Raw genomic sequence first — 27,906 nt, 5'->3', positions numbered from 1 at the left:
TGTTTTGTTTTTTATTTATTAATTTGTTTCTGTCTTTGTATACATGTATGTATGTATGTATGTATGTATGTGCATGTGTACATGTGTGTAGGTATGTACACACATGTATGTCGATGTGGGTATACATATGTGAGTATAAGAATAAACAGGAATTATATTTGCAAAGTACTTTGTTTCCCAAAAAAAATTGTTTCACTCCTGTCGGTTGGCGGGGGGGGGGCCTCATCTCACAATGTCGCTTGGGGCCCCAAGTTGGCCAGGAGCGTCCCTGCGTCCATCACGGCACTCCCTGGTTGCAATACACAAAGACAGCTCACTGTAAGCTTGTCACTCAGAGGGGGGGGGGAGCTCTGGCTGATGGGCCATTAGGTGTGTAAACACACAGCTGATCACCTGAGAGCTGCCGTTTCATTCGAACTATCTAAAGGCCCTGACACACCAAGCAGTCACCAGAGGACTAGCCGACGCTGAAGTCGGCTGTTGCCTGGCCGTGTTCTCCTGCGTTTTGGCCATGTGTCGCACGGGAACACACCGCACCGACTTCAGTGCGTGAGTGGCAATAACTCTCCTTACCAGCAGGCGGCGGTAGTGTGTATTCGTCATTCAAAAGAGGCAACAACCGGAAGACAGAGAAGAAGAAGAGTATATTTTCTCTGTAATATCATACAGAGCTGGCCTCTCCTGGATCAAGGTGATGAGCAGGTCTTCGTTTGCATCATTCCAGATCGCCATGATGAGATGAAAATGAATAGCAGTCTGTGTGTCTGTTTGTTTACATCCCTCATTTCAACTTCGCTTCTCATGCACTGATTTGCTAGCTGAACAGCCAATCAGAGTGATTATTTGGTCCGACGGCCAGACCCGATGCATCGGGTCTGGCAGTCCAAATAAGGCGTGTCACGGTCGACGGTGCGGGACACACCAACCTGACTACGGCGCCGCGAATGCCCGACAGCCTCTGACGGCCTCTGACTCCCAAAATCGGGTTGGTGTGTCAGGGCCTTAAAGGGGACCTATCATGCAACAGGCACTCTTGTAAGTCTTTTATACATGAATATGTGTCCCCGGTGTGTCAGGGAACTCACCACGTGTCAGAAAATACAACCCTCTCTCTTTTCCTCCTTACCCAAATCTCTAAAAAAGGGGCTGTAACGGATCTGATAGAGACTGATCCAGATTTGAATTATTTCCTACGTCACAAAAGGGGTGCTCCGCTTATTGGTCAATTCTCCACCTATCAGGGGAATGAGAGGTTGGGCCACGGCCGGCCATTGCCGCTCGAAAGCGCTGGAGACGCTGTAGTACATATGCCAGGCCTGTAAGTGGCGCTGTAGTCTGCCACAAAAGCAGCGAAGAAGACTTCCCTTGCATGGTTGCCATGGTTGCCCTTCTGTTTATTCTCCCCTGTGGCTCTTTTTCTCCCTCCCCGAGGCAATGTTTGCTCCTGCTGCTTTAATACAAATGAATAATGACTCTATATATACATGTAAGGGATAATGTGCAGCGACGCGGTCATTATGGGGAAAAGAGCACCGACCGGCTGATCAGGAGCCCGACGCGAAGCGGAGGGATCTCGATCAACTCTCTGTCGCCTGTTTTTGAGAAAGTCTGAGATCCAGGTCTCCACGGATACCATACCCATAGAGCTTCTTCAGTAATATTTTGTGAGGTACAGTATCAAATGCTTTCTGGAAATCCAAATAAATGGCATCAAGACTTCCTCTTTCGTTAAGACCATATATCAAGGCAGGCCAGGAGCTGGGTTGAACCGGATCTGCCCTGGACGAAGCCGTTTTTGGCAGTCTGATAATAGGTTGTTTGAGTCAAGATGTTCTATGAGGGCATCACCCACTAAGGATTCAAGGAATTTGCATACTATTGCTGTAAGGCTGACAGACCTATAGTTTCAAGGATTGCTTCGGTCACCTTTTTTGAATTTATGAGTTACATCAAGATTCAAGGTTCTTTATTTGTCATACGAAAATAGTAGTAGTAGTTATGTCGATGAAAACCTTAGGTCACAGGTTTCTCCAACACAACACAATAATACAGAAAAATATAGTGCAAGTAAATATTAAAAAGTAAATACAAAAAGAAAAATTGTTTAAAAAAAGTGAAGTAGTGAAATAAGAGTCTATATGCAAGCTATATATATATATAGCAGATATATTAGATAAATAGATACATAATTACTAAGTAGCAGATGAATGTTATGGATGTTGTTTCAAAGTTCAGGTGTTTAACAGTCTTATGGCCTGTGGGATGAAACTGTCCCTGAGTCTGGTGGTTTTAGTCCGGATGCTGCGGTAACGCCTGCCAGACGGCAGCAGACTGAACAGTTTGTGGCTGGGGTGATGGGGGTCTTTGTAATCCTGAGGGCTTTCTTCTTGAGCCGCTGGGAGTAGAAGTCCTCCATGGAGGACAGCTCCGTCCTGGTGATGTGCTGTGCAGCTTTCACCACCCTCTGTAAAGCCTTACGATTGAGGGCGATGCAGCTGCCGTACCAGGCCGTGATGCAGCCAGTCAGGATCCTTTCTATGGAGCACCTGTAGAAGGTTAGGATCCTCTCCTTGGTGCACCTGTAGAAGGTCAGGATCCTGTCTATGGAGCACCTGTAGAAGGTCAGGATCCTCTCTATGGAGCACCTGTAGAAGGTCAGGATCCTGTCTATGGAGCACCTGTAGAAGGTCAGGATGCTCTCTATGGAGCACCTGTAGAAGGTCAGGATGCTCTCTATGGAGCACCTGTAGAAGGTGAGGATCCTCTCTATGGTGCACCTGTAGAAGGTCAGGACCCTCTCTATGGAGCACCTGTAGAAGGTCAGGATCCTCTCCATGCTGCACTTGTAGAAGGTCAGGACCCTCTCTATGGTGCACCTGTAGAAGGTCAGGATCCTCTCTATGGAGCACCTGTAGAAGGTCAGGATGCTCTCTATGGAGCACCTGTAGAAGGTCAGGATCATTTCTATGGAGCACCTGTAGAAGGTCAGGATCCTCTCTATGGTGCACCTGTAGAAGTAGGAGAGTATCTTGGAGTCCATGTTGAACCTCCTCAGCCTGCGGAGGAAGAAGAGCCGCTGTCAAGCCGTTTAGGTGATGGTGATGGTGTGAAGAGTCCATGTCAGGTCCTCAGTGATGTGGACACCGAGGAACCTGAAGCTGCTGACTCTCTCCACGTAGTCCCATTGATGGCGATGGGGGCGTGTCCCTCTCTCTGCTACTTCCTGTAATCCACAATCAGCTCCTTTGTTTTGATGACGTTGAGATGGAGGTTGTTATCATGGCACCACGATGTAAGGTTTTCTACCTCCTCTCTGTACGCCGTCTCGTCGCCGTCTGTGATCTTTCCGATGCCGGTCGTCATCAAACTTCACGATGGTGTTGGAGCTGTGTGTGGCCACGCAGTCGTGTGTGAACAGGGAGTAGAGGAGAGGGCTGAGCACGCAGCCTTGAGGGGCTCCGGTGTTGAGGATCAGGGTGGAGGATGTGATGTTTCCCACCCGCACTGCCTGGGGTCTGCCCGTCAGGAAGTTCAGGATCCAGTCACAGAGGGCGCTGTTGAGCCCGAGGTCTCTGAGCTTGATGACCAGCTTGGAGGGCACAATGGTATTGAAAGCTGAACTGTAATCAATGAACAGCATTCTTACATATGTGTTGCTCTGGTCCAGGTCTGAGAGGGCAGTGTGGATGGTGAGGGCTATGGCGTCGTCTGTGGACCTGTTGGCTCTGTAGGCAAACTGCAGGGGGTCCAGAGAGTCAGGGAGGAAGGGAGGGAGGAGGTGATGAAGGTGTTGACTAACCGCTCAAAGCACTTCATTATGAGGCTGGTGATTTTTGTCTTTTTGCGGACAGGAACGGTGGAGTGTTTGAGACATGTGGGGACTACAGACTGCAGCAGGGACCTGTTGATGTCTGTGAACACCTCTGCCAGCTGAACTGCACACACCCTGAGAACACGGCCAGGGATGCCATCAGGTCCAGGAACCTCGTGTGGGTTAACCCCTTTAAAGGATTTGCACACATCTGCCCTGTTTAAAACAAAAGGGCAGGGCTCCTGGTCCTTCTGTGCCTCCACAGCCTGGCTGCTCTCAAACCGTGTCTGGGAGAGATGCGCACGCAGACACTCCCGCAGCACCCCCCGCTGCTCCTTTGTAGTCTGTCATTGTTCTTATTCCCGCCCACATGTTCCGGGTGTTACAACCTTTGAAGTCAGATTCCCTATTCTCTTTGTACTGTCTCTTTGTACTGCTAATTGCTCTCCGGAGTTCATACCTAGAATTCCTGCACTCCTCCAAATCTCCAGCTCTGTGCGTGATAGTGCGCGCTTTCAGTTTGCCACGCACCTCGCCGTTTATCTAGGGCTTTTGATTAGGGAATGTTCATACAGAAACCTTCAGTACCACGTCATCGATGCATTTCCCAATGTATCCCCACGGTATCCGTGTGTGTGTTGATGTTATTGTCCTCAAACACACTACAATCCGTAGATGCAAAGCAATCCTGCAGTGCTGAATCTGACTACTCACTCCATCTTTGCAAGGCTGTGAAGTCCAATTTATTGAGTATGTTATTAAATGGTCACTCTGTCCTGGAAGTCTGGTATTGATGAGATACCCTCCTTTGTGAACACACTAGCAAAGAAGGAATTTAGTGTATTGGCTTTGTCATTGTCATTTTGAGTCAGGCTACCATCAGCCTTTTTCAGATCTCAGACTGTGGCATTGGCTTTTAGCTTGCTCCTGGCATATTTATAAAAAGCTTTCGGATTCTCTTTGGCTTCCTTTGGAATGTTCCTTTTATGCTGTCTTTTAGCTTTCCGACACTCCCATTTCACTTGGTTGCACAATTAGAACCATGGAGTTGAGTTATTGAATCACTACGTGCCAACAACTTTATAACAGGGCCATTTTATTACACTTCTGTAACGTATCCGTTTAAATTATAGAAATACCACAATGAATATAAGTTCTGCTTATTGAATCAGGGTTCCTGCAGGTTTCACCAACTCAAATGTAAGACTTTTTATGACCTTTTTAAGACTACTTTGAATATAATTTAAGACCTATTTCATGGCAAGAAAGTATGAAGGAAAATTGCTATGAAAGAAGAAATACGTCCCATGATTACTTACAAAGTAAATGTATTCAAGTTCAACATAAGAACGATGACTGAACATAACAGCATAACAGTACAGAACTGTGTTAGCGTGTTAGACAAAGAGTGTGTATGTGTATGTGTGTGTGTGTGTGTGTGAGTGTGTGTGTGTGTGTGTGTGAGTGACAAGAGCTATCTTCTGAGCTCTGCTCCCTTGGCTACAATCTTTCATCGTTGCTGTTATAGGATTGGTGTTTAGCAACGGTATTTAGCGTCCACAGGCCACAGCACCTTCGCTTTTAGGGTTGACGTAGACCAGGGGTGCCCAACCAGTCGATCGCGATCGACCGGGGAGATTCCCAGTCGATCGCGAGATGTGTCTAAAAATAGAACAACAATATTCTGTTTTATCGTTAATGTCCTATAACATAATCTTCCCGTGCCAGAATAATGCACTTGAGCGCACCCCAGCTTTGTGATTGGCCGGCGTGACCCCATGTGTGGGGGCGTGACTGGTGGGCAGTGGGCACTATTTCGCTGACATTGTCCGTGTCAACAGGAGTGACAGTCCGCACACACACACAAGACCGCAATTATGGCAGAAGCAAAAGAGCCCAAAATATATAATTTTCACTCAGAGTGGGAGGATGATCATTTTTGTATCTATTCCAATTCAAAGTCCATCTGTCTCATCTGCAATGCGAGCGTGGCTTTATCGAAGAAGGGTCATTTAGGAGCGGCATTTCAAAACAGTGCACAAACGCTACGAGACGGAATTCCCTCCTAATTCTGCCCTACGCTCCAAAAGGGGAGGGGCCTGAGAGGACAGCTAAATGCACAGCAGTCCATTTTCACCAGGCCCAACAACAAGAGCAAGGCTGCTCCAGAGCATCTCATCGTGTCAGTCACGTTCTTGCGAAACACATGAAGTCTTTCAAAGACGGCGAAGTTGTGAAAGAAGCTTTCCTGGAGGCTGCCGACGCGCTTTTGGGGACAGTAAAAATAACAAAGCATTTCAACAGGTTTTTGATATAATAAAAACTCAAGTTAGATACCGTTATTAATCAGCTGTACATTTTAGTTTGTTTCAACTTATTCATTATAATTATTGTACAAAATGGTATAAGAATGCAAACTTAAATTGATTATAGTCTATCATCAATTCAGGTTAAGAAACTAGTGTTGCTTGCATCCTATTTTAAAGGCATTTATTTTTATACTCGACTAAAATGCAACAAAAAAAGGGTTTGATTTTATTAATTTTGTCTTTTTTATTGCACTTTGGCAGCATATCTCAGTTGTCTTATTAGTAGGCCTAATTTATGCTTTTGTAGCAACACTATTTTTATATAATGGCAAAGAAAGGGTTCAGAGTCTTTTCTCTTTTCCCTGTGTCATACAGTATGTGGCAGCACTGTTCAATGTTTCCTGAAAACATTACCCACTGTAGTGACGTGTGAATAAACTCCAACTCTGTATCAACAACACTGTTGTGTAACTTCAGTTAAATACTTGTATGTGTGTAGATTAGAAAGAGGTAAGATAAAGGATCTGCAGTATTTTATGGAGTATTAATCGTACAAAGGTCAGTTTTATACAAGTAGAAGTGTGTATTTACCTGGTAGTAGGCTGTCAGTAATGGCTACGCCTCTATTTGGACTGGTAGATCTCGGCAGACTGGCCACTTTAAAAGTAGCTCTCGGTTAAAAAAAGGTTGGGCATCCCTGACGTAGACCCACACGTCACCCGGAGGTCCCGCAATGTTGCACTAGCTAACGCTACATTAGCAAAACAAACCCACATATTTTTTGCAAAAGGTAAAGAAGGCTTCAAACACGTTCCCCTCCACTGGTTTCAACCAAGCACTAAATTCGATGTTTTCCAACCAAATACAGTTGAGCTTACACTTCCCCATATTTATTTGTAAGTAGATTCGAAGATACCTGAGTTCCTGTCTGACTGCCGCTAGCTGAAGCTTGGTTGCTAGGTTAGTAGCTGGGTGTTCTCCGATAAGGGCCGGGGGAAACAAAGTTAGTGATTACTGGATCCATGTTGATTTATTTCAATACAAATTGTTGGGGGGAACTGAAGGGCTATTACCGTAATAGTTACTTTGCAGCCCGGATATTTCCCCCAAAACACATTTAGACGCTATCGCAAGACAGAAGTAACTTTCAAATCCAATTTTTAAGACCTTCTAAGTCCTATTTAAGACCTTTCTTGTTTTTTTGATCATATATAAGAATTTTTAAGGCCTTCAATTCTGATTATCAAATGTAAGACTTTTTAAGACCCCACGGGAACCCTGTTAAATATATGCCCAATTCGTGCTTCACATTTGAAAAGGTCCCGGTTACGTATTGTAACCCTTGTAATATAAGCACAGGCGGAACCCTCTACTGGACTCCGTGGGTACTACCCTCTATGGAAGCATTCACCTACTGATATTTCTATAGACGTAGCCAGCCTTGGGGCGGGCCTACCTGAATGAGTGCGCATCTCACTGTATAAAAGGAGGCCTCGCCTCCTGACCACCATCCCACACCTCTCTTCAGCGAGCGGTATAGGGAATGACAGTCCCCCTAGGTAGAGGGCTCCGCCTGTGCTTATATACAAGGGTCACAATACGTAACCCGGCGTTATATCTCTCACAGGCTCCACCCTCTACTGGAATCTATGGGCACAGTGGGCGGAGCCTCGATGTATACACGCACTGTCGTCCAGCACACTGTTCTACTTCACTGTCCCTGACCGGCATTAACAGCTGCTGCGCCTCACTCACCTCTCCCTCGGTTGTAACCGTGGAGAAGTCCGGGCTGCGGCCGATAGAGCAAACCCTGACGCGCTTGCCTCGCAAAAAAAAGTGTGCTCGAAAACAGTGCTGAGGGCTCCCCCCGTCCGCCTATAGGCAGACAGAGAAAGTCGGCAGCACTGTATGGGTTCACTAGGGGTTTCTTGGACAGAGCTTCTCCAGTCACCCCGCCCCCGAAGCACACAAACAGCTGTTCAGTGCGTCTCAGGGTAGCTGTGCGCTTTACATAACATGCTAACGCACCTCTGACCTGGTGAGGCGGGGGCATCTCTAGCAATGAGCGAGTAGCCCACACACCCACCGCCATGATCATCACCCAGGGAGAGTACAGCCCTGGGCGGTGGACTTCCATGGACACCGGACCCGGAAGCAATGGCGAATGTGAATGGCACGGCCTCGGCCATATCCTGGTCCCCCAAACACTTGAAGCAAAGGTGGTGGGGATCAGCGCACGCTATTTCAGCCAGGGCACGAAGGACAGGCCCGGGTCTCTAGCAGTTGCGACTCTTCTTCTTTCAAACGTCTTATCTCTGCTTCAGTTGTTGCCCCTCGCTGAAGAGAAAGGGATGGTGGGCAGGAGGCGAGGCCTCCTTTTATTCGGTGAGATGCGCACTCATTCAGGTAGGCCCGCCCCAAGGCCGGCTACATCTATAGACATCTCAGTAGGTGAATGCTTGCATAGATGGTAGTACCCATAGAGTCCAGTAGAGGGCGGATCCTGTGAGAGATATAACAGTGGTTTCAGGGGCTGAAGAAAGATGTCAGGGTGTTTATCTCCCACACGTCCTCCCCCACTCTACTAATAATAGATATGTTCAGAACACTATTAATTATTTGTGTTAATTTAGTAGGCGCTGGTGTGTAATTTTTGTTTATAATTGCATGTAACTCCTTTTCATGCATAATTTATTTTCTGCCTCACTTTCCCAAACTTCAGATTTATTACGAGCTTGGGTTAACATCTTAAAGGGCAGAAATACCATCTGTGTAATTCAGGGGTGTGTTGTCCAATTGTTATACAGAGGGCTTTGGCTGAAGACAATAGAGCAGCTAATATGTTAGCAGACTAAGTAGGTACATATAGTTCCTCTTGAAAAGATGCTATCATGCTCATTAATAATGACACTGGCTATATAAACAAAGCAAGACTGAAGGCAGAGCCAGGATTAGAAGTGCAACTGCATCCGTACGTATAGTATCAGTTTAGTGACAACTGATGCAAGAAAAAAAGGTTTTTGCCTATCTGTAACATTGTGTTAATGTTATTGTCAGGGCTTGAATTGGGGGGGGGGGGGGAAGTACCAGTACTCCATTATTTGCAGGTTAGCATCCGTCAGTGCTGGGGACCAGTACTATACATTTTTTAAATAAAACGTTGGGGTCCTCAACATCTCCGGGTTCACTATGCTGGCAACTTGCCTCAAGCCTTAAACAGACCCTGAACAAAGCCCTGCTTTAATGTTCCCCCTTGGTCTGGCGTGGCATGAGGACTTGCACCCAGCTGTGGGGGGGCCACCCTGGCACCATGTTGGTGATGTTCATGCCACAAGGGTCACAGATGGGGGGGGGGCAGCAGCTGCTCTCAGGAGGCTGGCAGACTGAGCAGTGCTAATGCAATGCAGCTACTCGTGCACATATGAGCATTCACACAGCACTACACACATGTGCAGGAGATACTTTTGTCAACATGTTTCTGTAACAAGGTCATTTATCTGGTCACAATAAAAAAGAATGAAATAAGATAAGGTACAAAATAGAAAATTAAACAGAACTAAAAAGTACAAATACATAATGACAGTGAAAGATAAAAATATGTAGACTATTCGTCATATATACTGTATATACTAAGAAGGGCCAATGTAGGACATTATAAACATGAAGTATTTGTGAAGATGGGTGAGAAAGGTTTTTGAAGGGAAAGGTGGTGGAGTCCGGTCTTCAAGCAACATAAGAAACTGGATTGTTCAGTAGCGCCATCATCAGGTCGAGACTGAGCGCAGCTCATCCTGCGGAGCCACACAATCTGCTTAGTGACTCCCACTTCGTAACTAGAAACATACAGAGAGATCTTCTTTTCTTTTTCAGAAATAATACGCTTGCTACTTATCATAAAGGTTCATTATTTTGAAATGAAAACACGGTTATTTCTCTGCTTAACGGCCAAGAAAACAGCAGAGTTAGGGCATCGATCTGCAGGACATTGCTTTAGAAGCATAACTGTACATTGTATTTGAAATGTTTCTTCATTCAGTATATCCAGAACACCGTAGAGGCTTCTCAATACTCAAATTTCCCCTCCTCGACTCCTCGACTCCTCGGTCCTCCGGTCGTGACCCGGAAATGAATTTCAGCGCGCCATTTTGAAGGACGTCTCATTTCTCTAAATGCACACCGAGGACCGAGGATCGAGCATCGAGGAGGCTCTCTGGAGGAGCTATAACCGAGGATACACTGATGGTTCCTCCACGGCTCCTCCGCGGATGCATTTCCGGGAACGGTGGAGGCGTGACGCACGGCCGGACTTATCTCAGCCAATGACAGCTCTGCATGCATCCCCTGGATATTATTTGAGAACCTGCTCTCATCGCAACGCGATGTTTACAGTGAGAACAGCTGTGAGGTCCTGCAGAAAGCAGAGCAGTGTGTAAAATATATATCACTCAGTATAACAGGCCTACTCTCTTTATTTGCTTTAGTTTAGTAGATATCTACAAAGAGTCCATATTTTTCTAAAACCATTTAGTGCTTCACATAATAAAATACACAACGGCTGTAGCCTGATTATGCTTTAGCAGCTGTAGGTGTGTGTGGTACAGTATGTAGGTGTGTGTTGTACAGTGTGTAGGTGTGTGTTGTACAGTGTGTAGGTGTGTGTTGTACAGTGCGCAGATGCCGCGGACAGACGGGTCTCAGTTGGTTTGATGTCCTTACTTTTAATACTTGCAAATACAACTTTTGGCCCGTAATTTCAATTCCCCATTTCAGCGACCAGAGAGAGAGTGGGGGGGGGGGGTATATCCAGTCTCTGACTGTGTTACGTTATTATGAGAGTGCTCTCATACTTTAAATTGTATATATTTATATAAATATATTTGTGTGTGTGTGTCCGCATCTGTAGCCTGTTATTGTCTCATTATACCGCACTCTCAATGAATTCAAATAAAATATGTGGGGGAACAATGTTCAGCTGATCTAACAGAGATTATAAAATATGACAAAACACTCGACAGCTGATGCAGCTGTTGCCACGTCATAATGAACGGACGTCGCTTTAATATGACCGCTCAGAGGAGAGGAGTTCTCATTTCTTTAAACGTCTGCTGCTTCCCCTCCTCTCTCCTCGGTTCCCCTCCTCGGTCCTCCGCTCGCATCTCCTGTGGGCGGGTCTAAGTCTCGAGGAGGGGAGTCGAGGAGGGGAGTCGAGGAGGGGAAATTTGAGTATTGAGAAGCCTCTCGTGTGTGTTAGAGCAGGTCCTCAAAGAGCAGGTCCTCAAAGAGCAGGTCCTCAAAGAGCAGGTGCTATAGAGCTGTCGGACATGTTGTTTCCCTCTGTCTTTTCACCTCAGGGTCATTTCAAAAATGCATTTGACTCAAATTGCATTTGAATTTCTGATGTACTTGCAGCTTACCACATTCTCTCTCTCTCGCTCACACGCACGCACACACACACACACACACACACACACACACACACACACACACACACACACACACACACACACACACACACACACACACACACACACACACACACACACACCCACACACACACACCACCCACATGCACGCACACACACACACACACACACACACACACACACACACACACACACACACACACACACACACACACACACACACACACACACACACACACACACACACACACACACACACACACACACACACACACACACACACACACACACACACACACACCCACACACACACACACACACACACACACACACACATACACACGCACGTACACACACACCCATGCACGCACCCACACACACACGCCACACACACACACACACACACACACACACACACACACACACACACACACACACGCGCACACAGTGATGGTGGGTTAGGGCTCTGCTCTGGGAGATAAGATAGGTCAGCAGCGGTGCTGGGTGGGTGTGGGTGTTGGGGGGGCTGCATGGTGAATAGCAATGTCCAAGACTAATCGGGATTAACTTCTAATCGCTTCAACCACTGTGCTGCTATGCAAATCAGCTAAATTATAGGCACAGGCCCTGGCCCCTGATTGGCCCTTACCATGACTGGGATAGGACACAGCAGGGGAAAGGGAGTTGGGGGAGGGGGGGCTGGTTGTCCACAGCATGGCTGCTCTCTTGGAATAAACACTGCTGCAGATTATTTCCGTCTAAAAATAGACTGACTCTTTGATTATTTCATAATGCTAATTTATTCTGACTTTTCCCTGTGTTATTACATCAGAACCCTTGTGTTCATTAACATGCACGTGTCTGTACAGAGCCAATATTGGTCCTCTCCAATATGTGGTTCACAGCCTCTGGTCAGACGGAGTTGGATAATGTTCATCAGATAATTATGGTGATGCTTCTTGTTGTGCCACTATCAAGCTAAAGGCTATAATCATACACAGAACCAATATTTCAATGTAACTGGAAGACTGCCATGATGTTTAGAACATTGCATCATGTTACACTGTTTAACTGTAGTGCACTTTTACTGCTGAATGAAATATTAAAAAGAGTGATTGCTAACTTTCAGAAGACATGATGTTGTCCTTAAAGGCGCATCACATTCTAAAACATTGATATGGGATGTTCTGAGCAACACAGTTTGCCATTTCATTGGTAGGATATGTTTTGTGTTGGTTATGACAAAACATAAATACTAACTTTACATCAAAATCATCAGTAACTCAAACATTTAGCTTTTTAGTTCATAATAATTAAGGATCAGTTACTTTTTACAATTTGAGGTATCAGCATATAGTGAATATTTTGTGTCTATAAAGCTTCAAAGACCTGCAGATCAATAACATTCAGTTACTTTTTGAAATGTTGTGAATGTTGTATCCTATAGAATACTTTTTGTTGAATTACGGTAAAAAATCAATAAAAAAGCCATGAGTAGTTATTTAGAGTCTCCATTTGACAGCCAAGCGTAGTTTATTTTAACCACCCTGTTATCTCATGTATTTCAGTTACGGACGAGTATACGCTGCCGACCCCTACAGCCACACACTCACTCCAGCAGCCACATACAGCGTTGGTGCCATGGTAAGACCTGCCACACATCTGTCCTGCATTCATTATACCACTTCCTTTCTTCAGACAAACATGTCTCCAAATACACATGTGAGCTCAAGCATCTTGCATGTCATCGGCATGATCTCTGAGAGCTGCACACACTTGAGAGGAGTGAGACTCACTGACCAAACATTCCTTTTGGTGTTTATGGAAAAGATGGAAACTGAGTTTTGGTGGCATATTTATTTTAAAACCGTGCGAAGCATAAAAATACATTATCACAGTAAGTTAAACACATAGGATTCTTGTGGACATCTCCCTCTTCTAGACTACGAATCACACTCTCCTCTTATGGCGCATTTCCACTACAGGGCCTCGCTCGGCCTCGCTCGGCCTTGCTCGGTATGGTTAGGCCTCGTTAGGACTGGCTCACTTTATGCTGCGTTTCCAGCTAGCTGGGGCAGTAACTATAGTAACGCAGTGTAGGCGGAGCCATGACGTCATCTTCAATGCGAACCACAAAACCAAACATCAGCCGTTAGTTGTTAGCCCTCAGAGCTCACAGCTCCTCATATCTGTTCAGAAACTAGACACAAGTTAAACAAGTACAAACCACAGACTGCCTGAGTCATGGCGAATACAGTCGCTGGTTTATTTATGTCTGTATAGGCCGTTGTTGTGAGTGTGGACGGTCGGAGCATTTATAACGTTAGCTTAGCCAAGCTCCATTTAGAAAACACGCATGTTAAAATGGTTTTTCGCCTGCCGTCTGTCTGCAGACTTGTCAAAGCGTTAATTCATGGTTTTTACTAACCGGTATCTGTATGTTGTTACTTCGGCATCACTTTGTAACGTGTATTACAATTAAATCACAGTCAAATATGTTCATCTTGTTGTAGTTGTAGCCCCCTTGACAGCGATTCTCTCTCTAGTTTAGCATACTCAGCCCGACTCAGCCTGGTTGTTGGCCCGGAAAGAACCTCGATTTTATGGGGCCAGAAAAACTGTGAAATAGTACCTGCTAGCCGGAACTACGCTAAGTGGAAACGCAACCAAAAACGGGCCGGGCACGGCTCGGCACGCTTAAAGCGAGCTCCGCGCTGTAGTGGAAATGCGCCATTAGTGTCTGCAGTTATACTGTAGAGCTGGTTCACTGTTCTGGCACCAGGATGCAATCACAATGGAACATCTCCACTTAACTGCTTAGTTTCCAATCAGCATTGATATGACATCACATAAATATGATAGAAATGCTCCTTTCTTTATGCCTATATTACAAAATATACATCGTCCAATAATGCACCATAGCATCTTAACTAGGGGCTGGTCCAAGGTAAGCCTGAGCTGGAACCAACTAAGCTTTTTCAAAGAGGCACGCCATAAGCCTACTGTCAAATGTGTCTTCAAGTGGGATAATATTGTATTGTAAGTACTTTAACATAAGTTGTTGCCTGATCATTGAAGGCTTTGAAGGTAAGGAGAGTGAATTATTAATTTTATTCTGGATTTTTACAGGGAAAGAAGTTAACATATATATCTTATAAATATGAACTTGTTTCCTAGTCAATACACTGGCCACCGTATCAACTGTAGAGTCTGAAACAAATATTATGATAGAAGACCATATATCATTACATAATGCATTTTGGCGGTGTTTGAGGCCAATTACAATAACTACTAGCTTGAAATGCATCAGTTTTTATTTGGGTATTATGTTTGTGTATTGTTTTTAAGAATATTGCCTAAAGTAGGCATAGATAAGAAGATAAGAATAGGTCCAAGTACAGAACCTTGCAGAACTCCATGGTGTATTGAGACAATTATATTTTCTGATGCAATTGGATCCATGTATATTACAAACAGGATTGGTGACAAAGCAGCCTTGTTGTAATTCCTGTTTGTAATATACATGGATCGGATTTCGAGTGGTAGTCGTGGGGGAGGGGGTCTGCAGTTCGGTGGACTAAGGATTGCACCACTGCTTTTTGCAGATGATGTGGTTCTAATGGTCTTCATCGGTCTGCGACCTTCAGCACTCACTGGATCGGTTCGCAACCGAGTGTGAAGCGGCTGGGATGAGGAACAGCACCTCCAAATCTGAGGCCATGGTTCTCAGCAGGAAACCGATGGACTGTCCACTCCAAGTAGGGAATGAGTCCTTACCCCAAGTGAAGGAGTTCAAGTATCTCGGGGTCTTGTTCTGGAGTGAGGGAACAATGGAGCGTGAGATGGGCCGGAGAACCGGAGCAGCGGGAGCGGTACTGCTGTCGCTTTACCGCACCGTTGTGACGAAAAGGGAGCTGAGCCAGAAGGCAAAGCTCTCTGTCTACCGGGCCATTTTCGTTCCTACCCTCACCTATGGTCATGAAGGATGGGTTATGACCGAAAGAACGAGATCGCGGATACAAGCGGTCGAGATGGGTTTCCTCCGCCGGGTGGCTGGTGTCTCCCTTAGGGATAAGGTGAGAAGTTCGGTCATCAGGGAGGGACTCGGAGTTGAACCGCTCCTCCTTCGCCTCGAAAGGAGCCAGTTGAGGTGGTTCGGGCACCTAGTTAGGATGCCACCTGGGCGCCTCCCTAGGGAGGTGTTCCAGGCACGTCCAGCTGGGAAGAGACCAAGGGGTAGACCTAAGACCAGGTGGAGGGATTATATCTCTTCGCTGGCCTGGGAGCGCCTTGGGATCCCCCAGTCAGAGCTGGTTGATGTCGCCGGGGAAAAGAAAGTTTGGGGCTCTCTGCTGGAACTGCTACCCCCGCGACCCGACCACGGATAAGCGGGAGAAGATGGATGGATGGATCTATGGATGGATGGATGCAATTGGGGGAAATATGTTTTGTCTTTTACCGCTGCAGTCTGTGCCCTAAGGCTGTTTTGGTACTGGGTTCTCGGTTCCAGCCCAGCAGATTGTCGGTTCCAAATGGGAAGATTTTTTTTGGGCTCCAAACCGGTGGTGGAAAAGGGGAATTTAGGCTCATATAGAAAAAGAGAAGGTTATATGTCCATTGTTGGTTTAATTCTCTGGATCAAGACTGGTCGTTTTAAAAATAAGTTTAATTTCAACCTCATAATAAGAAAAGGTTGATCAAATTTCACCAACTGCACTCCACAATCTTCATCCTCCTCCATACTGTCTCCCTCCCCCACCCCATTATTTTCTTCAGTTGCTGTGTATAAGCTTTTCTGCAGCGTTGACATCTCCTCACTTTAATTTAATTTGTCTGTCCTGCTAACGGCAGTCCAAATTACACATTAATCCCGCCTGTAGAAGGTGATGAATGTCTTCATGCCTTGGCAGCCCAGTCCATGTTAGTTATTATATTTATAATTTGATGTATACCACCTCAACCTGCAATCCCTGGTAATGAAATAATTAGTCATTTTGATAATTAAATCCGTTGCGACGCCACACACTGGGAGGGGGCCAGGAAGAAAGAAATGAGCTGGGCGGACCGGTGAGCAACATAGCCGTCCAAACCCACAGCTCAGAGTGTTGGCAAACACAAGAACATTGTCGGTCAGATGTCAGTGCAATAGACCAATAACTGGGAAATATGCTGTTGTTATGATATTGTCCATGGCTTCATTGTTCACATAGTAATAGGAAATGTGTCACAAATCAGCTGAGGTGGAAGTAGTATTCAGATATTGTACTTAATGGGGACCTATCATGCAAAATGCACATTTTGATGTCTTTTATACATAAATATGTGTCCCCGGTGCGTCGGGGAACTCACGTAGCGTCAGAAAATAAAACCCTCTCTCTTTTCCTCCGTACCCAAATCTTTTAAAAACGGGGGTATAATGAGCGGATACAGATTTGCCGCCGATCTGATGTCAAATCGGCGGCGGACCCACAGAAAGTTGCTATCAGAAACAATGCCTGATGTGTTTTGGACGTAATCTCGTCTTTGTTTACATTAGCAAGGCTCGCTAACACTCAAAGCTAACCTGTACTGGAGAGCACATGTGTTTAAAAAGCAGGATATAAAAAAGGAACTCACCTCGTGATAAACCCTCAAGAGAAAAAGCATTTGAGCTCCATACTGTTTCAGAAATAATCCTTGATGTGTTTTAGAACAGGATGCATTTTATCACAGCAGAATTTAACTTTATCTCCGGTAGAATTCTGATCAGGCATTAGCTCCGCCTCCTCCGCTTTTTTTAATCTAAGGACTCAAAATCTGCGTTTCTCTAACAGAGCTGCAACAGAGGGGTATGAGCAGTTTGAGGCACGGCTGCAATGGGTGATCTGTTTGGTATTTTGAAAAAAAACTTCACAGACATGTTTTGTATAGGTATGGAACTACCATATATTTTTCCAATATAGCATGATAGGTCCACTTTAAGTAAAAGTACAAAAGTATTAGCATCATAGTATAGTAAGTATAGTAGTCATTGTGCAGATTGATCCATTTCAGAATAATATATATGATATGTTTTATAATGATTGATCATGAAAGTGTTCTCAAAGCTGGTGAAGGTGCAGCTAGTTTGAATGACTTTGTATACTGCAGGGCAGCTGGTGAATTTACTCCAGGTGGAACTAAAGTCTGATTCAACACTTGGTTATATTTCACATCATTCATCCAGATCTGTGAAGTAACTAAAGGTATTAATACATGTAGTGGAGGAAAAGTACACCATGTACCTTATGTTACCTTGTGCATCTGGTGAGCATTTGAAGTCCATTACTAATGGTAAATTATGTTTGGACCTTCAGTATGAAACTTATTTGATGGCCCCCCAATCCTTGTTTGACCTGGAAATGGTTCCACTCTGCCATAATGAAGCCAACCTGATCTCACCAGAATGCGTGACTCCACCACGACTCCTTTACACCACAATGCGTGGTGGAGTCATGAACTTTGTTACATTTACGTGTCTGCACCACGCAAACAACCCCAATGTAAAGTGAATGAGGCTCCTTTGTCGTGGTGCACACACGCATTTCTACAACGTCCTGCAGTGAGCTTTTATTCTATACAACGTTTTTTAAATCTACTTTATAGCTTGTAGTAACTCACGGGAGGCTTCTTTTATTTTATTTGTATTCATAATTATTTTTATTTTTCGTCAGAATGTAAAAATTACATTAGTTACGAATTTGTGTTCTCAAAAAACAGTGCATTGTGTGTAATGCAACTGTGATTTGTATTAAATTAGTTAGTTTTTAAGGAAGGCCAGAGCTTCAGCTGTGTCAAATAGATTGTTCCCTTTAGTTAACGTTATTTAAAAGATAATGATCATGTCCCCTGTATTGTATTACGAGCGTCCATTCCCATTGGATAACGGAGAATTGTACACCCGGAAGTAAGTATTCTCCTTACTGTCGATTGATTTTACAGTGATATCTGCACTACTCATCGACTAAAAAACACCAAATTGTGTGCAATGCTTTTGTATTTTCCCCCTTCGATTCGGAGAAAAAAATATTTTTTAGGAGTTTTTGGATGGCAGAAGACACTACACTACCCATAATCCTCAGCTTTCGTTTGGGACTACACCATGTGCTTAGCTTGACAAACCCCGTGATCAGTCCTCAAGCTCTTTGATTGGTTGACCTCCAACTGCATTCCATATGAAAAAAAAACGTTTCGTAAAAGATAAAATCATACTTTATTCAGCAGTGCTTGCTTTACTCTTTGAAAGTCATCACATGAATGCATTGTAATAAATGGTTTGGCTGCATTAAATATTACACTTCTGTCGTAGTTATTTATTTATCTACAGAGATCGGGCTTAGAATAGACCGGAAACTATTCTTTTACCGTTCTGTTTTAATTTCACAATAAAGTTAGTAGTAATATTTTGTTTTGATATTATTGTTTTTTATTAACTACTAGACGACTGGGTCATGTTAAGACCATCTTTTCTGTGTTGCTGTGGGGTTTTTCCATCGCTTTTGTGTTACAAATATCAAAACAATAACAAAATAATATTCGTCGTAAACTAAACCAGAAACAGCAGTATATTTTATTTTGTTAACACTGTAAACTTGACAGCCTTTTAACCCAAACCACCTACTGGTTAAAGCACGTTATTACACGTTTAGAGTAATTGCAATGCATGACTGTTTAAAATGCCTTTTTCTTAATGTCTTTCATTTTTGTAAAGCACTTTTGAATGTGTTATATTTTTTGAAAACATTTAAATATTAAGAGTACATACAAAATAGTGGGAAAGTAGAAGGTCAATTATATAAATATAGAATAGAACATATCAAGAAGATACTCAAATGATATCTAGAATACAACAGTTTAGTGCCTGATAGGAGGATGTGCAAAACAGACAAACTAATAAGGCTTTATTTAAAGAAATGTGCAGAATACGACAGTGTGATGGTGGAAGTATACACACATTGATAGATGTCTTGTAATGCACTGTTGAGGAACCTGTGACCCAAGTTTTTCATTCATTGCATAACTACACTGTTGTGTATATGATATGTCAATAAACCTTAGAAAATCTTGAAATCTTGAAAGGGATGTGCAAAATAGCAATTATATACAGTCTTTAATGAACTATTAGAGAATAACGAGTAATGAATATGCATTAAACGGATCTGCAGATAAATATGTAGTCTTCTCAAGCACCAACTATCAAATATCTCGCCTGATTGTTGGCACTTGACAATCACCTTCACTGAATTTCACTCAGGTGTAACTAAAGTCTAATTTAAGGGTTGTTTATATTTCACATCATTAATCCAAATCTGTAAAGTAACTAAAATAAATGTAGTGGAGTAAAATACCAGGTTAACCTTAAAGAAAGCCCTCAGGATTATAAAAGACCCCATCACCCCAGCCACAAACGGTTCTGTCTGCTGCAGTCTGGCAGGCGGTACCACAGCATTCGGACTAAAACCACCAGACACAGAGACAGCTTCATCCCACAGGCCAGAAGACTTTAAACACCTGAACTTAGAAATAAATAACATTCATCTGGCTGCTACTTAGAAATTATTTATCTAATATATCATATTCCAATCACTTGTAGACTCTTATTGCACTATTTCACAATTTGTTCTGTGTAGCCTATCTGTTTTATTGCGTAGCACTGTTGGAGGAGCCTGTGATCTAAGGGGGGGGGGGGGGGGTAGGACACGTTCGATTCCTGTTTTGAATAGTGTGCCGTCGATGGGTTTCATTCCATTTCAAAGTCCTTTTTGACGCTCTGTGTAAACGTCGCGCATCCAATCACAGAGGTTGAGAACTGATCACGGGGTTTGTCAAGCTAAGCACATGGTGTAGTCCCAAACGATAGCTGAGGATTCTGGGTAGTGTAGTGTCTTCTGCCGTCCTAAAACTCCGAAAAAATATTTGTTTCTCCGAATCCAAGGGCGAAAATACAAAAGCATTGCACACAATTCAAACCAATCAATGTTGTGTAATTAACAAGGATAAGCTGGTGTTTTTTAGTCGATGAGTAGTGCATATATCACTGTAAAATCAATCGACAGTAAGGAGAATAGGCTACTTACTTCCGGGTGTAAAATTCTCCGTTATCCAATGGGAATGGACGCTCGTAATACAATACAGGGGACATGATCATTATCTTTTAAATAACGTTAACTAAAGGGAACAATCTATTGGACACAGCTGAAGCTCTGGCTAATTTAATAAAAATCACAGTTGCATTACACACAATGCACTGTTTTTTGAGAACACAAATTCGTAACTAATGTAATTTTTACATTCTGACGAAAAATAAAAATAATTCTGAATACAAATAAAATAAAAGAAGCCTCCCGTGAGTTACTACACGCTATAAAGTAGATTTAAAAAACGTTGTATAGAATAAAAGCTCACTGCAGGACGTTGTAGAATGCGTGTGTGCACCACGACAAAGGGGTCGTTGGGGTTGTTTGCGTGGTGCCGACACGTAAATGTAACAAAGTTCGTGACTCCACCACGCATTGTGGTGTAAAGGAGTCGTGGTGGAGTCACGCATTCTGGTGAGATCAGGTTGAATGAAGCATACTATCTGTTCTCTGAGGATTGAGGGTCAAGCAGCGCAGACAGATCTCTGAGGAGAGATGAATGAGGATACATGGGAGCAGCCTTGAGGTAATTTACCAGGCATTCATATCAATGTGAGTGGACTGCTGCAAAGCACCCCCCTTCTTCAAGACAATCAACAGAATCAAGTTTTACATTTGATTTCACCCCTCTGATTGGAACACTTTTTTCCTCGAGTAATGTCCCTTGACCTGCTTCACCAACAATCAAGAGAGCATTGCATCTCTATGATTTGTGTGTGTGTAAAACGAGGGGTCTGTTTAGCTGACATCCGTCTGAAGACCCATTTTACATATAGCATTAATATGCCTCTCCACATGTCTTAAATGGCTACTTGATACTGTACTAGATCTACCTTAATAAGAATATAATTATGTTATGCGAAGACCAAATGCAATGTTGTTTTTAACTGGTAAGGCAGCAGTGCACTTTATATGTGCCAGAAATAAGTATAACAAGTAATACAAATCATTCAATGTGTTAAACACACCCTAAAGGCCGTTTTGATCCAGCCGACATGTGATTATACCTTGATAAGGAATGTAAGGGGAAATGTGACTGAGAGCATTCTCAGTATTCCTGAGAATGTTTGGTCAGTTAGAACCAAACGTAACTCCTACTTTGAAGAGCTTGATAACAAGCATGCTGATCAGATTCATACATGCAGTTTCATCTGGACACACACCGAGGCACATGGTTTTAACATACACTTTCAACAGTTTTTCAGAAACAAAGCACACTTCATAAAATACTTGAAATGCAGCTGCCTCAGAAGCTCCATCAGCTCCACCCAGCGAAGCCAGCATGATCCGTCCCAAACATTTAGCTAACCCTGGTTCACATCGGTTTCAAAACACCTTTTGATCTAGCTGTTGATGTATCTTTTACTGCACTTTTCTATGGTTGTATTGACTGCATTTCTTTCACGTAGCAGTGGGCATGTTCCCCCGGCATGAAGCGTCTTGCTGTGCTTGCTGCATGACGGTTGCTCCGGTCATTGGTCTTTTCATCTCCATGGGTTTGCACTGGAATAACGGTAATGTAATGTTGAAACTCCAGTTGAAGAAGTGCTGGACCAAAGGGGCTAATGAGGGTTCCTGGTGTGTGTGTTTCCATGAATATCTGTGTGTGGCTGTGCATTCTTGTGTGTGTGTGTGTGTGTGTGTGTGTGTGTGTGTGTGTGTGTGTGTGTGTGCGCACGTGTGTTTCAGAACGCCTTCACCCCACTGACAGACGCGAAAAGTCGGAGCCATGCCGACGATGTGGGGCTCGTGCTGTCCTCTCTCCAGGCTAGTATATACCGGGGAGGCTACAGCCGCTTTGCTCCCTATTAGCAACACCTCCAACCTGAACCCAACCTTCCCACAGGACAGAAAGTGTGTGTGAGCGAATGCAACCAGAGAGACGTTCCTGAGGCCTGGGTATACATGCAGTCTGTGCATCATTTCAGCGTCTTCTAAGAACGAAAAAAGAAAAAAGAAAACGACAGCTGATATTTTTCATCTTATACCTCAGATATTTTGTGCTGTGTATTTTGATATTGTGGGTTTTTAATTTCTGAAGATTTAAACCTAGATTATCAGCTGTAGGTTTTCCATAGAGAGCTGCTAGAGTAATGATGAGACACAAATACAATATGTATCAGATTCAAACAGTTCGGGCTTGTATAGAACTCCAACCCTGTGAGAGAGTCACTTTTTGGAGTGTTCTTACGTTTTGTTAGTGTTAAAGTGACTATGCTAGTCAAGTATTGTTGTTTTTATCGTCTCAGCTTCTTTTGGTACTTCCTCTTTCAGTTTAGCTAGCTTTTTCTCCGCCATTGGTTTGTGAAGAAGCGAAGAAGCCTGGAAACCCAGGGACAACTTCTGAGGGCGGAGAGAGAGAAGCTGAGAACAGCCATTATGCTGTTCGTAAGTGACCTCGACAACAAGCTTTATTACTTGTGACTGCAACGTTACTATCATATGCTTATGGTTATTTTGCAAAAAGCAAGATAACAATAATAATACCAAAACAAAATGCTATGTCTGCATGTATTGTAGCCCAATTTTGTATTGAGTGCGATATGATGTGTTTTTGTTTTGTAACATATGAAATTGCATTCCATTTAAAAAAGGGAGGAAATAAATCATCTAAGTATTTCATAATAACACAATCCCTGCTCTATCTGATATATTATCCAGCGAACTTCCACAACACCCTGTTTTAAGATTGGCTTGTTTCATACGTTAATTAACCTGAAAATAAAGGTTTAAAATGTGGCTACAGTAGAGTGGTGCAGCGATGACACATTTCTGTAGTCCTCGAAAAGAGGCAATAGCATTTTCCCATTGGATTTTGGAATATGCTGACAAAAGCTCTGCAGCTAAAACACGTTTATGATGCTTAAATGTTTAGCCGCATAATCTACACATATTATCACTTTATTATTTTTGAAGCATAACTGCACTGTCAAGAAGTAGGTATCTAACATTAGGCTATAACGGAACGACATTACGGTCCCATGGCAGCGCATCACCACCGCTAAGCTAAAGACTCATGCATTATGATGTTAGCCTTTTTTAGCAACCACCGTTTTTTTGAGACGGGTAAAAGCTTCAGACATTCAACAACTGACGTATTTCAAATCGTAGAACAAACGAGAAATGTATTTTGCCTGTGTTAACCACAGGCCTTATTTTGTGGATTTAGGACTTTTTCCAGCACCAGTCCTTTAATCTGTCTGACAGTATTTGAAATTAGGACCAACAGCTGGCAGGAAGTAAACTTGGAGCCAAGAGGTTTCTATACCAGTGCAATTCAATCAAGCAGTTTGTTGCAAAAGCAGTATTTTACTTATTGCTTAATGCTGATTTAGCATCTGATCTAATGAGATATGATTTAGGTCAGTGTGCTCGACATACTGATCATGCAAAAACACAATTATTGACTGACATAATCACCACAACAACTCACACCATCAGCCGCTATGGGTATATTGATTAGACAGGGTGACAATAAATCTGGTTTAAATAAAATCATTGTGCAATCTTTAAGTCAAAGAGAGACTTAAAACCCTTTGGTGAATGCAATGTGTTTTCATAAACCACTATTCTTTGTTTTATATTCCAAAAATATAACACCATTTTGTAAAAAGGGCATTTCTGCTTTTTTATCTTGATAAAGAGGGTCATTAAGTTGTGATCACTTAATAAAACATGCAACAACAAGTATTGGCAGTGCCAGCTGCTCTCAGCTTCCATAGAGGTCCAGGTCAGCTTGGTTTCCTCTGGGAGAGAATGGTGTGAGTCAGCACTTTATGCAGCCGCGTATTTACTGACTGCATCCTGTGCTAATGTCTTACACCACTTCCGTCTGATGGAAATATATGACATGTGTGTGCGTACAGTGAAGATTGTACATAGCTATAAATTAGGAGAAAAAAAATTGCCATGGCAACTAAACTGTTCAACTATTTAATTGCTTGGTCCATACGCTGTGAGCTGCAAAAGAGTAAGCTCCTCATTAAAACACTTCATTGAATATGACTAATTAGAATTACTGCTTCCTGGAGAAGTCAAACTTTAAATCAAAGAATTTAAAGATGTATTATTTTGTGGCACTAATTCTCTTCCGTACTGAGTAGACGTAAAGGTTTTTTATATAAACTTCCAATATATTCATTGGTATAATTGTTGATTTTTATATTACAGAAGAGATTTAAAAAAAAGATATAGCAGTGGCCAAAGCCACTGTGTCTATTTTATCTCTTTGTTGATTTCTTTCATTACTACATTTGAAGAGGGATAAAGTACAGTATAATAATCCAACAATGTATTATAATTGAACTGTGCAGTGAAGATGTTCTCTTATATGAAATACACAATGGTATAATGTTTTAGATTTAGAAGAGTAGATCAGTTGTTAGGGCGAGCTATCTCATTTTCTATCGCATATCCTGATTTGTATTAACTCTTTACAAATGATGTAATCACAATCTAGATTCTCACACATCGACATTGTTGTCAACTGTACCATTTTGCACACGTCCTTTTCACATAAAACTGAGACATACAGTATCAGTGCTGTAACCTTCCTTAACTTCTATTTTCTCTCATTCTTAATGTGACATCCTTTCTGTTATTTTCTACAACTCAAACTTTGCTCTTTGAAAATTAACTGTTTGAATATTATAACACAATCTACAGTATGATGTAAACAGAATGAACGGAATCCTCTGTAGTGTATTTGAAAAGCACCACACGTATCAGGACTCTGAAGCCAGCCCGCTTCCTGTGCCACGTTCTGTTTACAACTATTCCCAATAAGTGGTGTTGTTACATATCTCCTTTCAAGTATTTTAAACATTAGATAGGATCAACTCTCAGATACATCACATAAAGAAGGCAGCAGTCAGAGCCTCGACGGTTCGAACCCCCCCCCCGTGTCCGTCAGAAACAGGACCACTCGTTGTCCTCACTATGCTGAATGTCTGACTCCTCAACTACTTTATACAGGCTCTGCTTCCAGTAGGTGTTGTGGTTCAAAACAAGGCTTCCTACCCAGTCATTGTATGTGCATGTACTATGGTTCTTCCACTAATCAATAACCATCAATAAAGTTTTGTTTTCTCAATATGTTCCAGGCTGTCTGCTCTTTTTTTGAGTGGAGACGGCCTCAAAGAAAGATTGTTAGACAAAATAACCATTTCTCTCAAATATTGTTCACAAATCTGAAAAAATCTGTGATAGTGAGCACTTCTCCTTTGCCGAGATAATCCATCCCACCTCACAGGTGTGGCATATCAAGATGCTGATTAGACAGCATGATTATTGCACAGGTGTGCCTTAGGCTGGCCACAATAAAAGGCCACTCTAAAATGTTCAGTTTTATCACACGGCACAATGCCACAGATGTCGCAAGTTTTGAGGGAGCGTGCAATTGGCATGCTGACAGAAGGAATGTCCAACAGAGCTGTTGCCCGTGAATTGAATGTTCATTTCTCTACCATAAGCCGTCTCCAACGGCGTTTCAGAGAATTTGGCAGTACATCCAACCGGCCTCACAACCGCAGACCACGTGTAACCACACCAGCCCAGGACCTCCACATCCAGCATGTTCACCTCCAAGATGGTCTGAGACCAGCCACTCGGACAGCTGCTGCAACAATCGGTTTGCATAACCAAAGACTTTCTGCACAAACTGTCAGAAACCATCTCAGGGAAGCTCATCTGCATGCTCGTCGTCCTCATCGGGGTCTCGACCTGACTCCGGTTCGTCGTCGTAACCGACTTGAGTGGGCAAATGCTCACATTCGATGGCATCTGGCACGTTGGAGAGGTGTTCTCTTCACGGATGAATCCCGGTTTTCACTGTTCAGGGAAGATGGCAGACAGCGTGTGTGGCGTCGTGTGGGTGAGCAGTTTTCTGATGTCAATGTTGTGAATCGAGTGGCCCATGGTGGTGGTGGGGTTATGGTATGGGCAGGCGTATGTTATGGACGACGAACACAGGTGCATTTTATTGATGGCATTGTGAATGCACAGAGATACCGTGAGGAGATCCTGAGGCCCATTGTTGTGCCATTCATCCAAGACCATCACCTCATGTTCCAGCATAATAATGCACGGCCCCATGTTGCAAGGATCTGTACACAATTCCTGGAGGCTGAAAACATCCCAGTTCTTGCATGGCCAGCATACTCACCGGACATGTCACCCATTGAGCATGTTTGGGATGCTCTGGATCGGTGTATACGACAGCGTGTTCCAGTTCCTGCCAATATCCAGCAACTTGGCACAGCCATTGAAGAGGAGTGGACCAACATTCCACAGGCCACAATCAACAACCTGATCAACTCTATGTGAAGGAGATGTGTTGCACTGCGTGAGGCAAATGGTGGTCACACCAGATACTGACTGGTTTTCGGACCCCCCCCCCCAGGTAAGCAAAAATGCACGTTTCAGAGTGGCCTTTTATTGTGGCCAGCCTAAGGCACACCTGTGCAATAATCATGCTGTCTAATCAGCATCTTGATATGCCACACCTGTGAGGTGGGATGGATTATCTCGGCAAAGGAGAAGTGCTCACGATCACACATTTTTTCAGATTTGTGAACAATATTTGAGAGAAATGATTATTTTGTGTATGTAGAAAATGTTTTAGATCTTTGAGTTCATCTCAAGAAAAATGGGAGCAAAAACAAAAGTGTTGCATTTATATTTTTGTTCAGTGTAGATACAAAACAAGAACAAATAAAGTTATTCTTGATAACCCTCTAGAAAGATCTCATGAACTTCCCACTCAATCAATCAAAACCCGAGCAGTTATATTAGATATAGGATAAGAAACAGAGATAGGGAGCACAACAACGTATCTCTTCATCAGATGCACTCCCCCGCTTATCTAAGCGACTCTGTACCCCGTTACCCTCTACAAGGCCATAGACCAGCAGAGGGAAAATGGGGGGTGGGTAAGGGTAAGGGTTTTTAAGAATAAACCGCAAGGGTCTAAAGGGAAAAAATATTAAATATAAGGTACTATATTTTAAGTAATCCTATCTACTATTCAGAGGTCGCGTTAACCGAATATTTTCCGTCTATGACGGATTTTTTTTAACAATGACGGAAAAATCTGAAAGCAGTCCGTCATTGTGACGGATTAGAACAAACTCGGAACAGCGCCAAAGTTTCCCCGCAGCGAGGCTCCGGTGTTAAGCATGCCTGCCAAAAAGGAAATGATACCGTTTCCA

General features: G+C 43.3%; 1 protein-coding gene across 6 annotated transcripts in view; it reads left to right on the top strand.

The window, feature by feature from the left end:
- Positions 1–25,754, top strand: part of rbfox1 (RNA binding fox-1 homolog 1) — a 299,812-nt gene extending 274,058 nt beyond the window's left edge. For 4 of the 6 annotated variants that reach the window (XM_034089337.1, XM_034089338.1, XM_034089336.1 and 1 more), the window contains exons 11-12: positions 13,112–13,187; positions 22,410–25,754. In XM_034089337.1, coding sequence (XP_033945228.1) covers positions 13,112–13,187; positions 22,410–22,562 — 229 coding nt within the window. In that variant the 3' untranslated portion in view covers positions 22,563–25,754. Of the gene's footprint in view, positions 1–13,111; positions 13,188–22,107; positions 22,213–22,387 lie in introns of all 6 variants that reach the window. The other 2 variants (XM_034089342.1, XM_034089339.1) reach the window with 2 other exon arrangements.
- The last annotated feature ends 2,152 nt before the right edge of the window (positions 25,755–27,906 follow it).

Source organism: Pseudochaenichthys georgianus, chromosome 8 (genome assembly GCF_902827115.2).
Source record: "Pseudochaenichthys georgianus chromosome 8, fPseGeo1.2, whole genome shotgun sequence".
Classification (NCBI taxonomy): Eukaryota; Metazoa; Chordata; class Actinopteri; order Perciformes; family Channichthyidae; genus Pseudochaenichthys; species Pseudochaenichthys georgianus.
The sequence above is the reverse complement of the archived record's forward strand: the minus strand, read 5'-3'. Positions and strand labels throughout refer to the sequence as shown.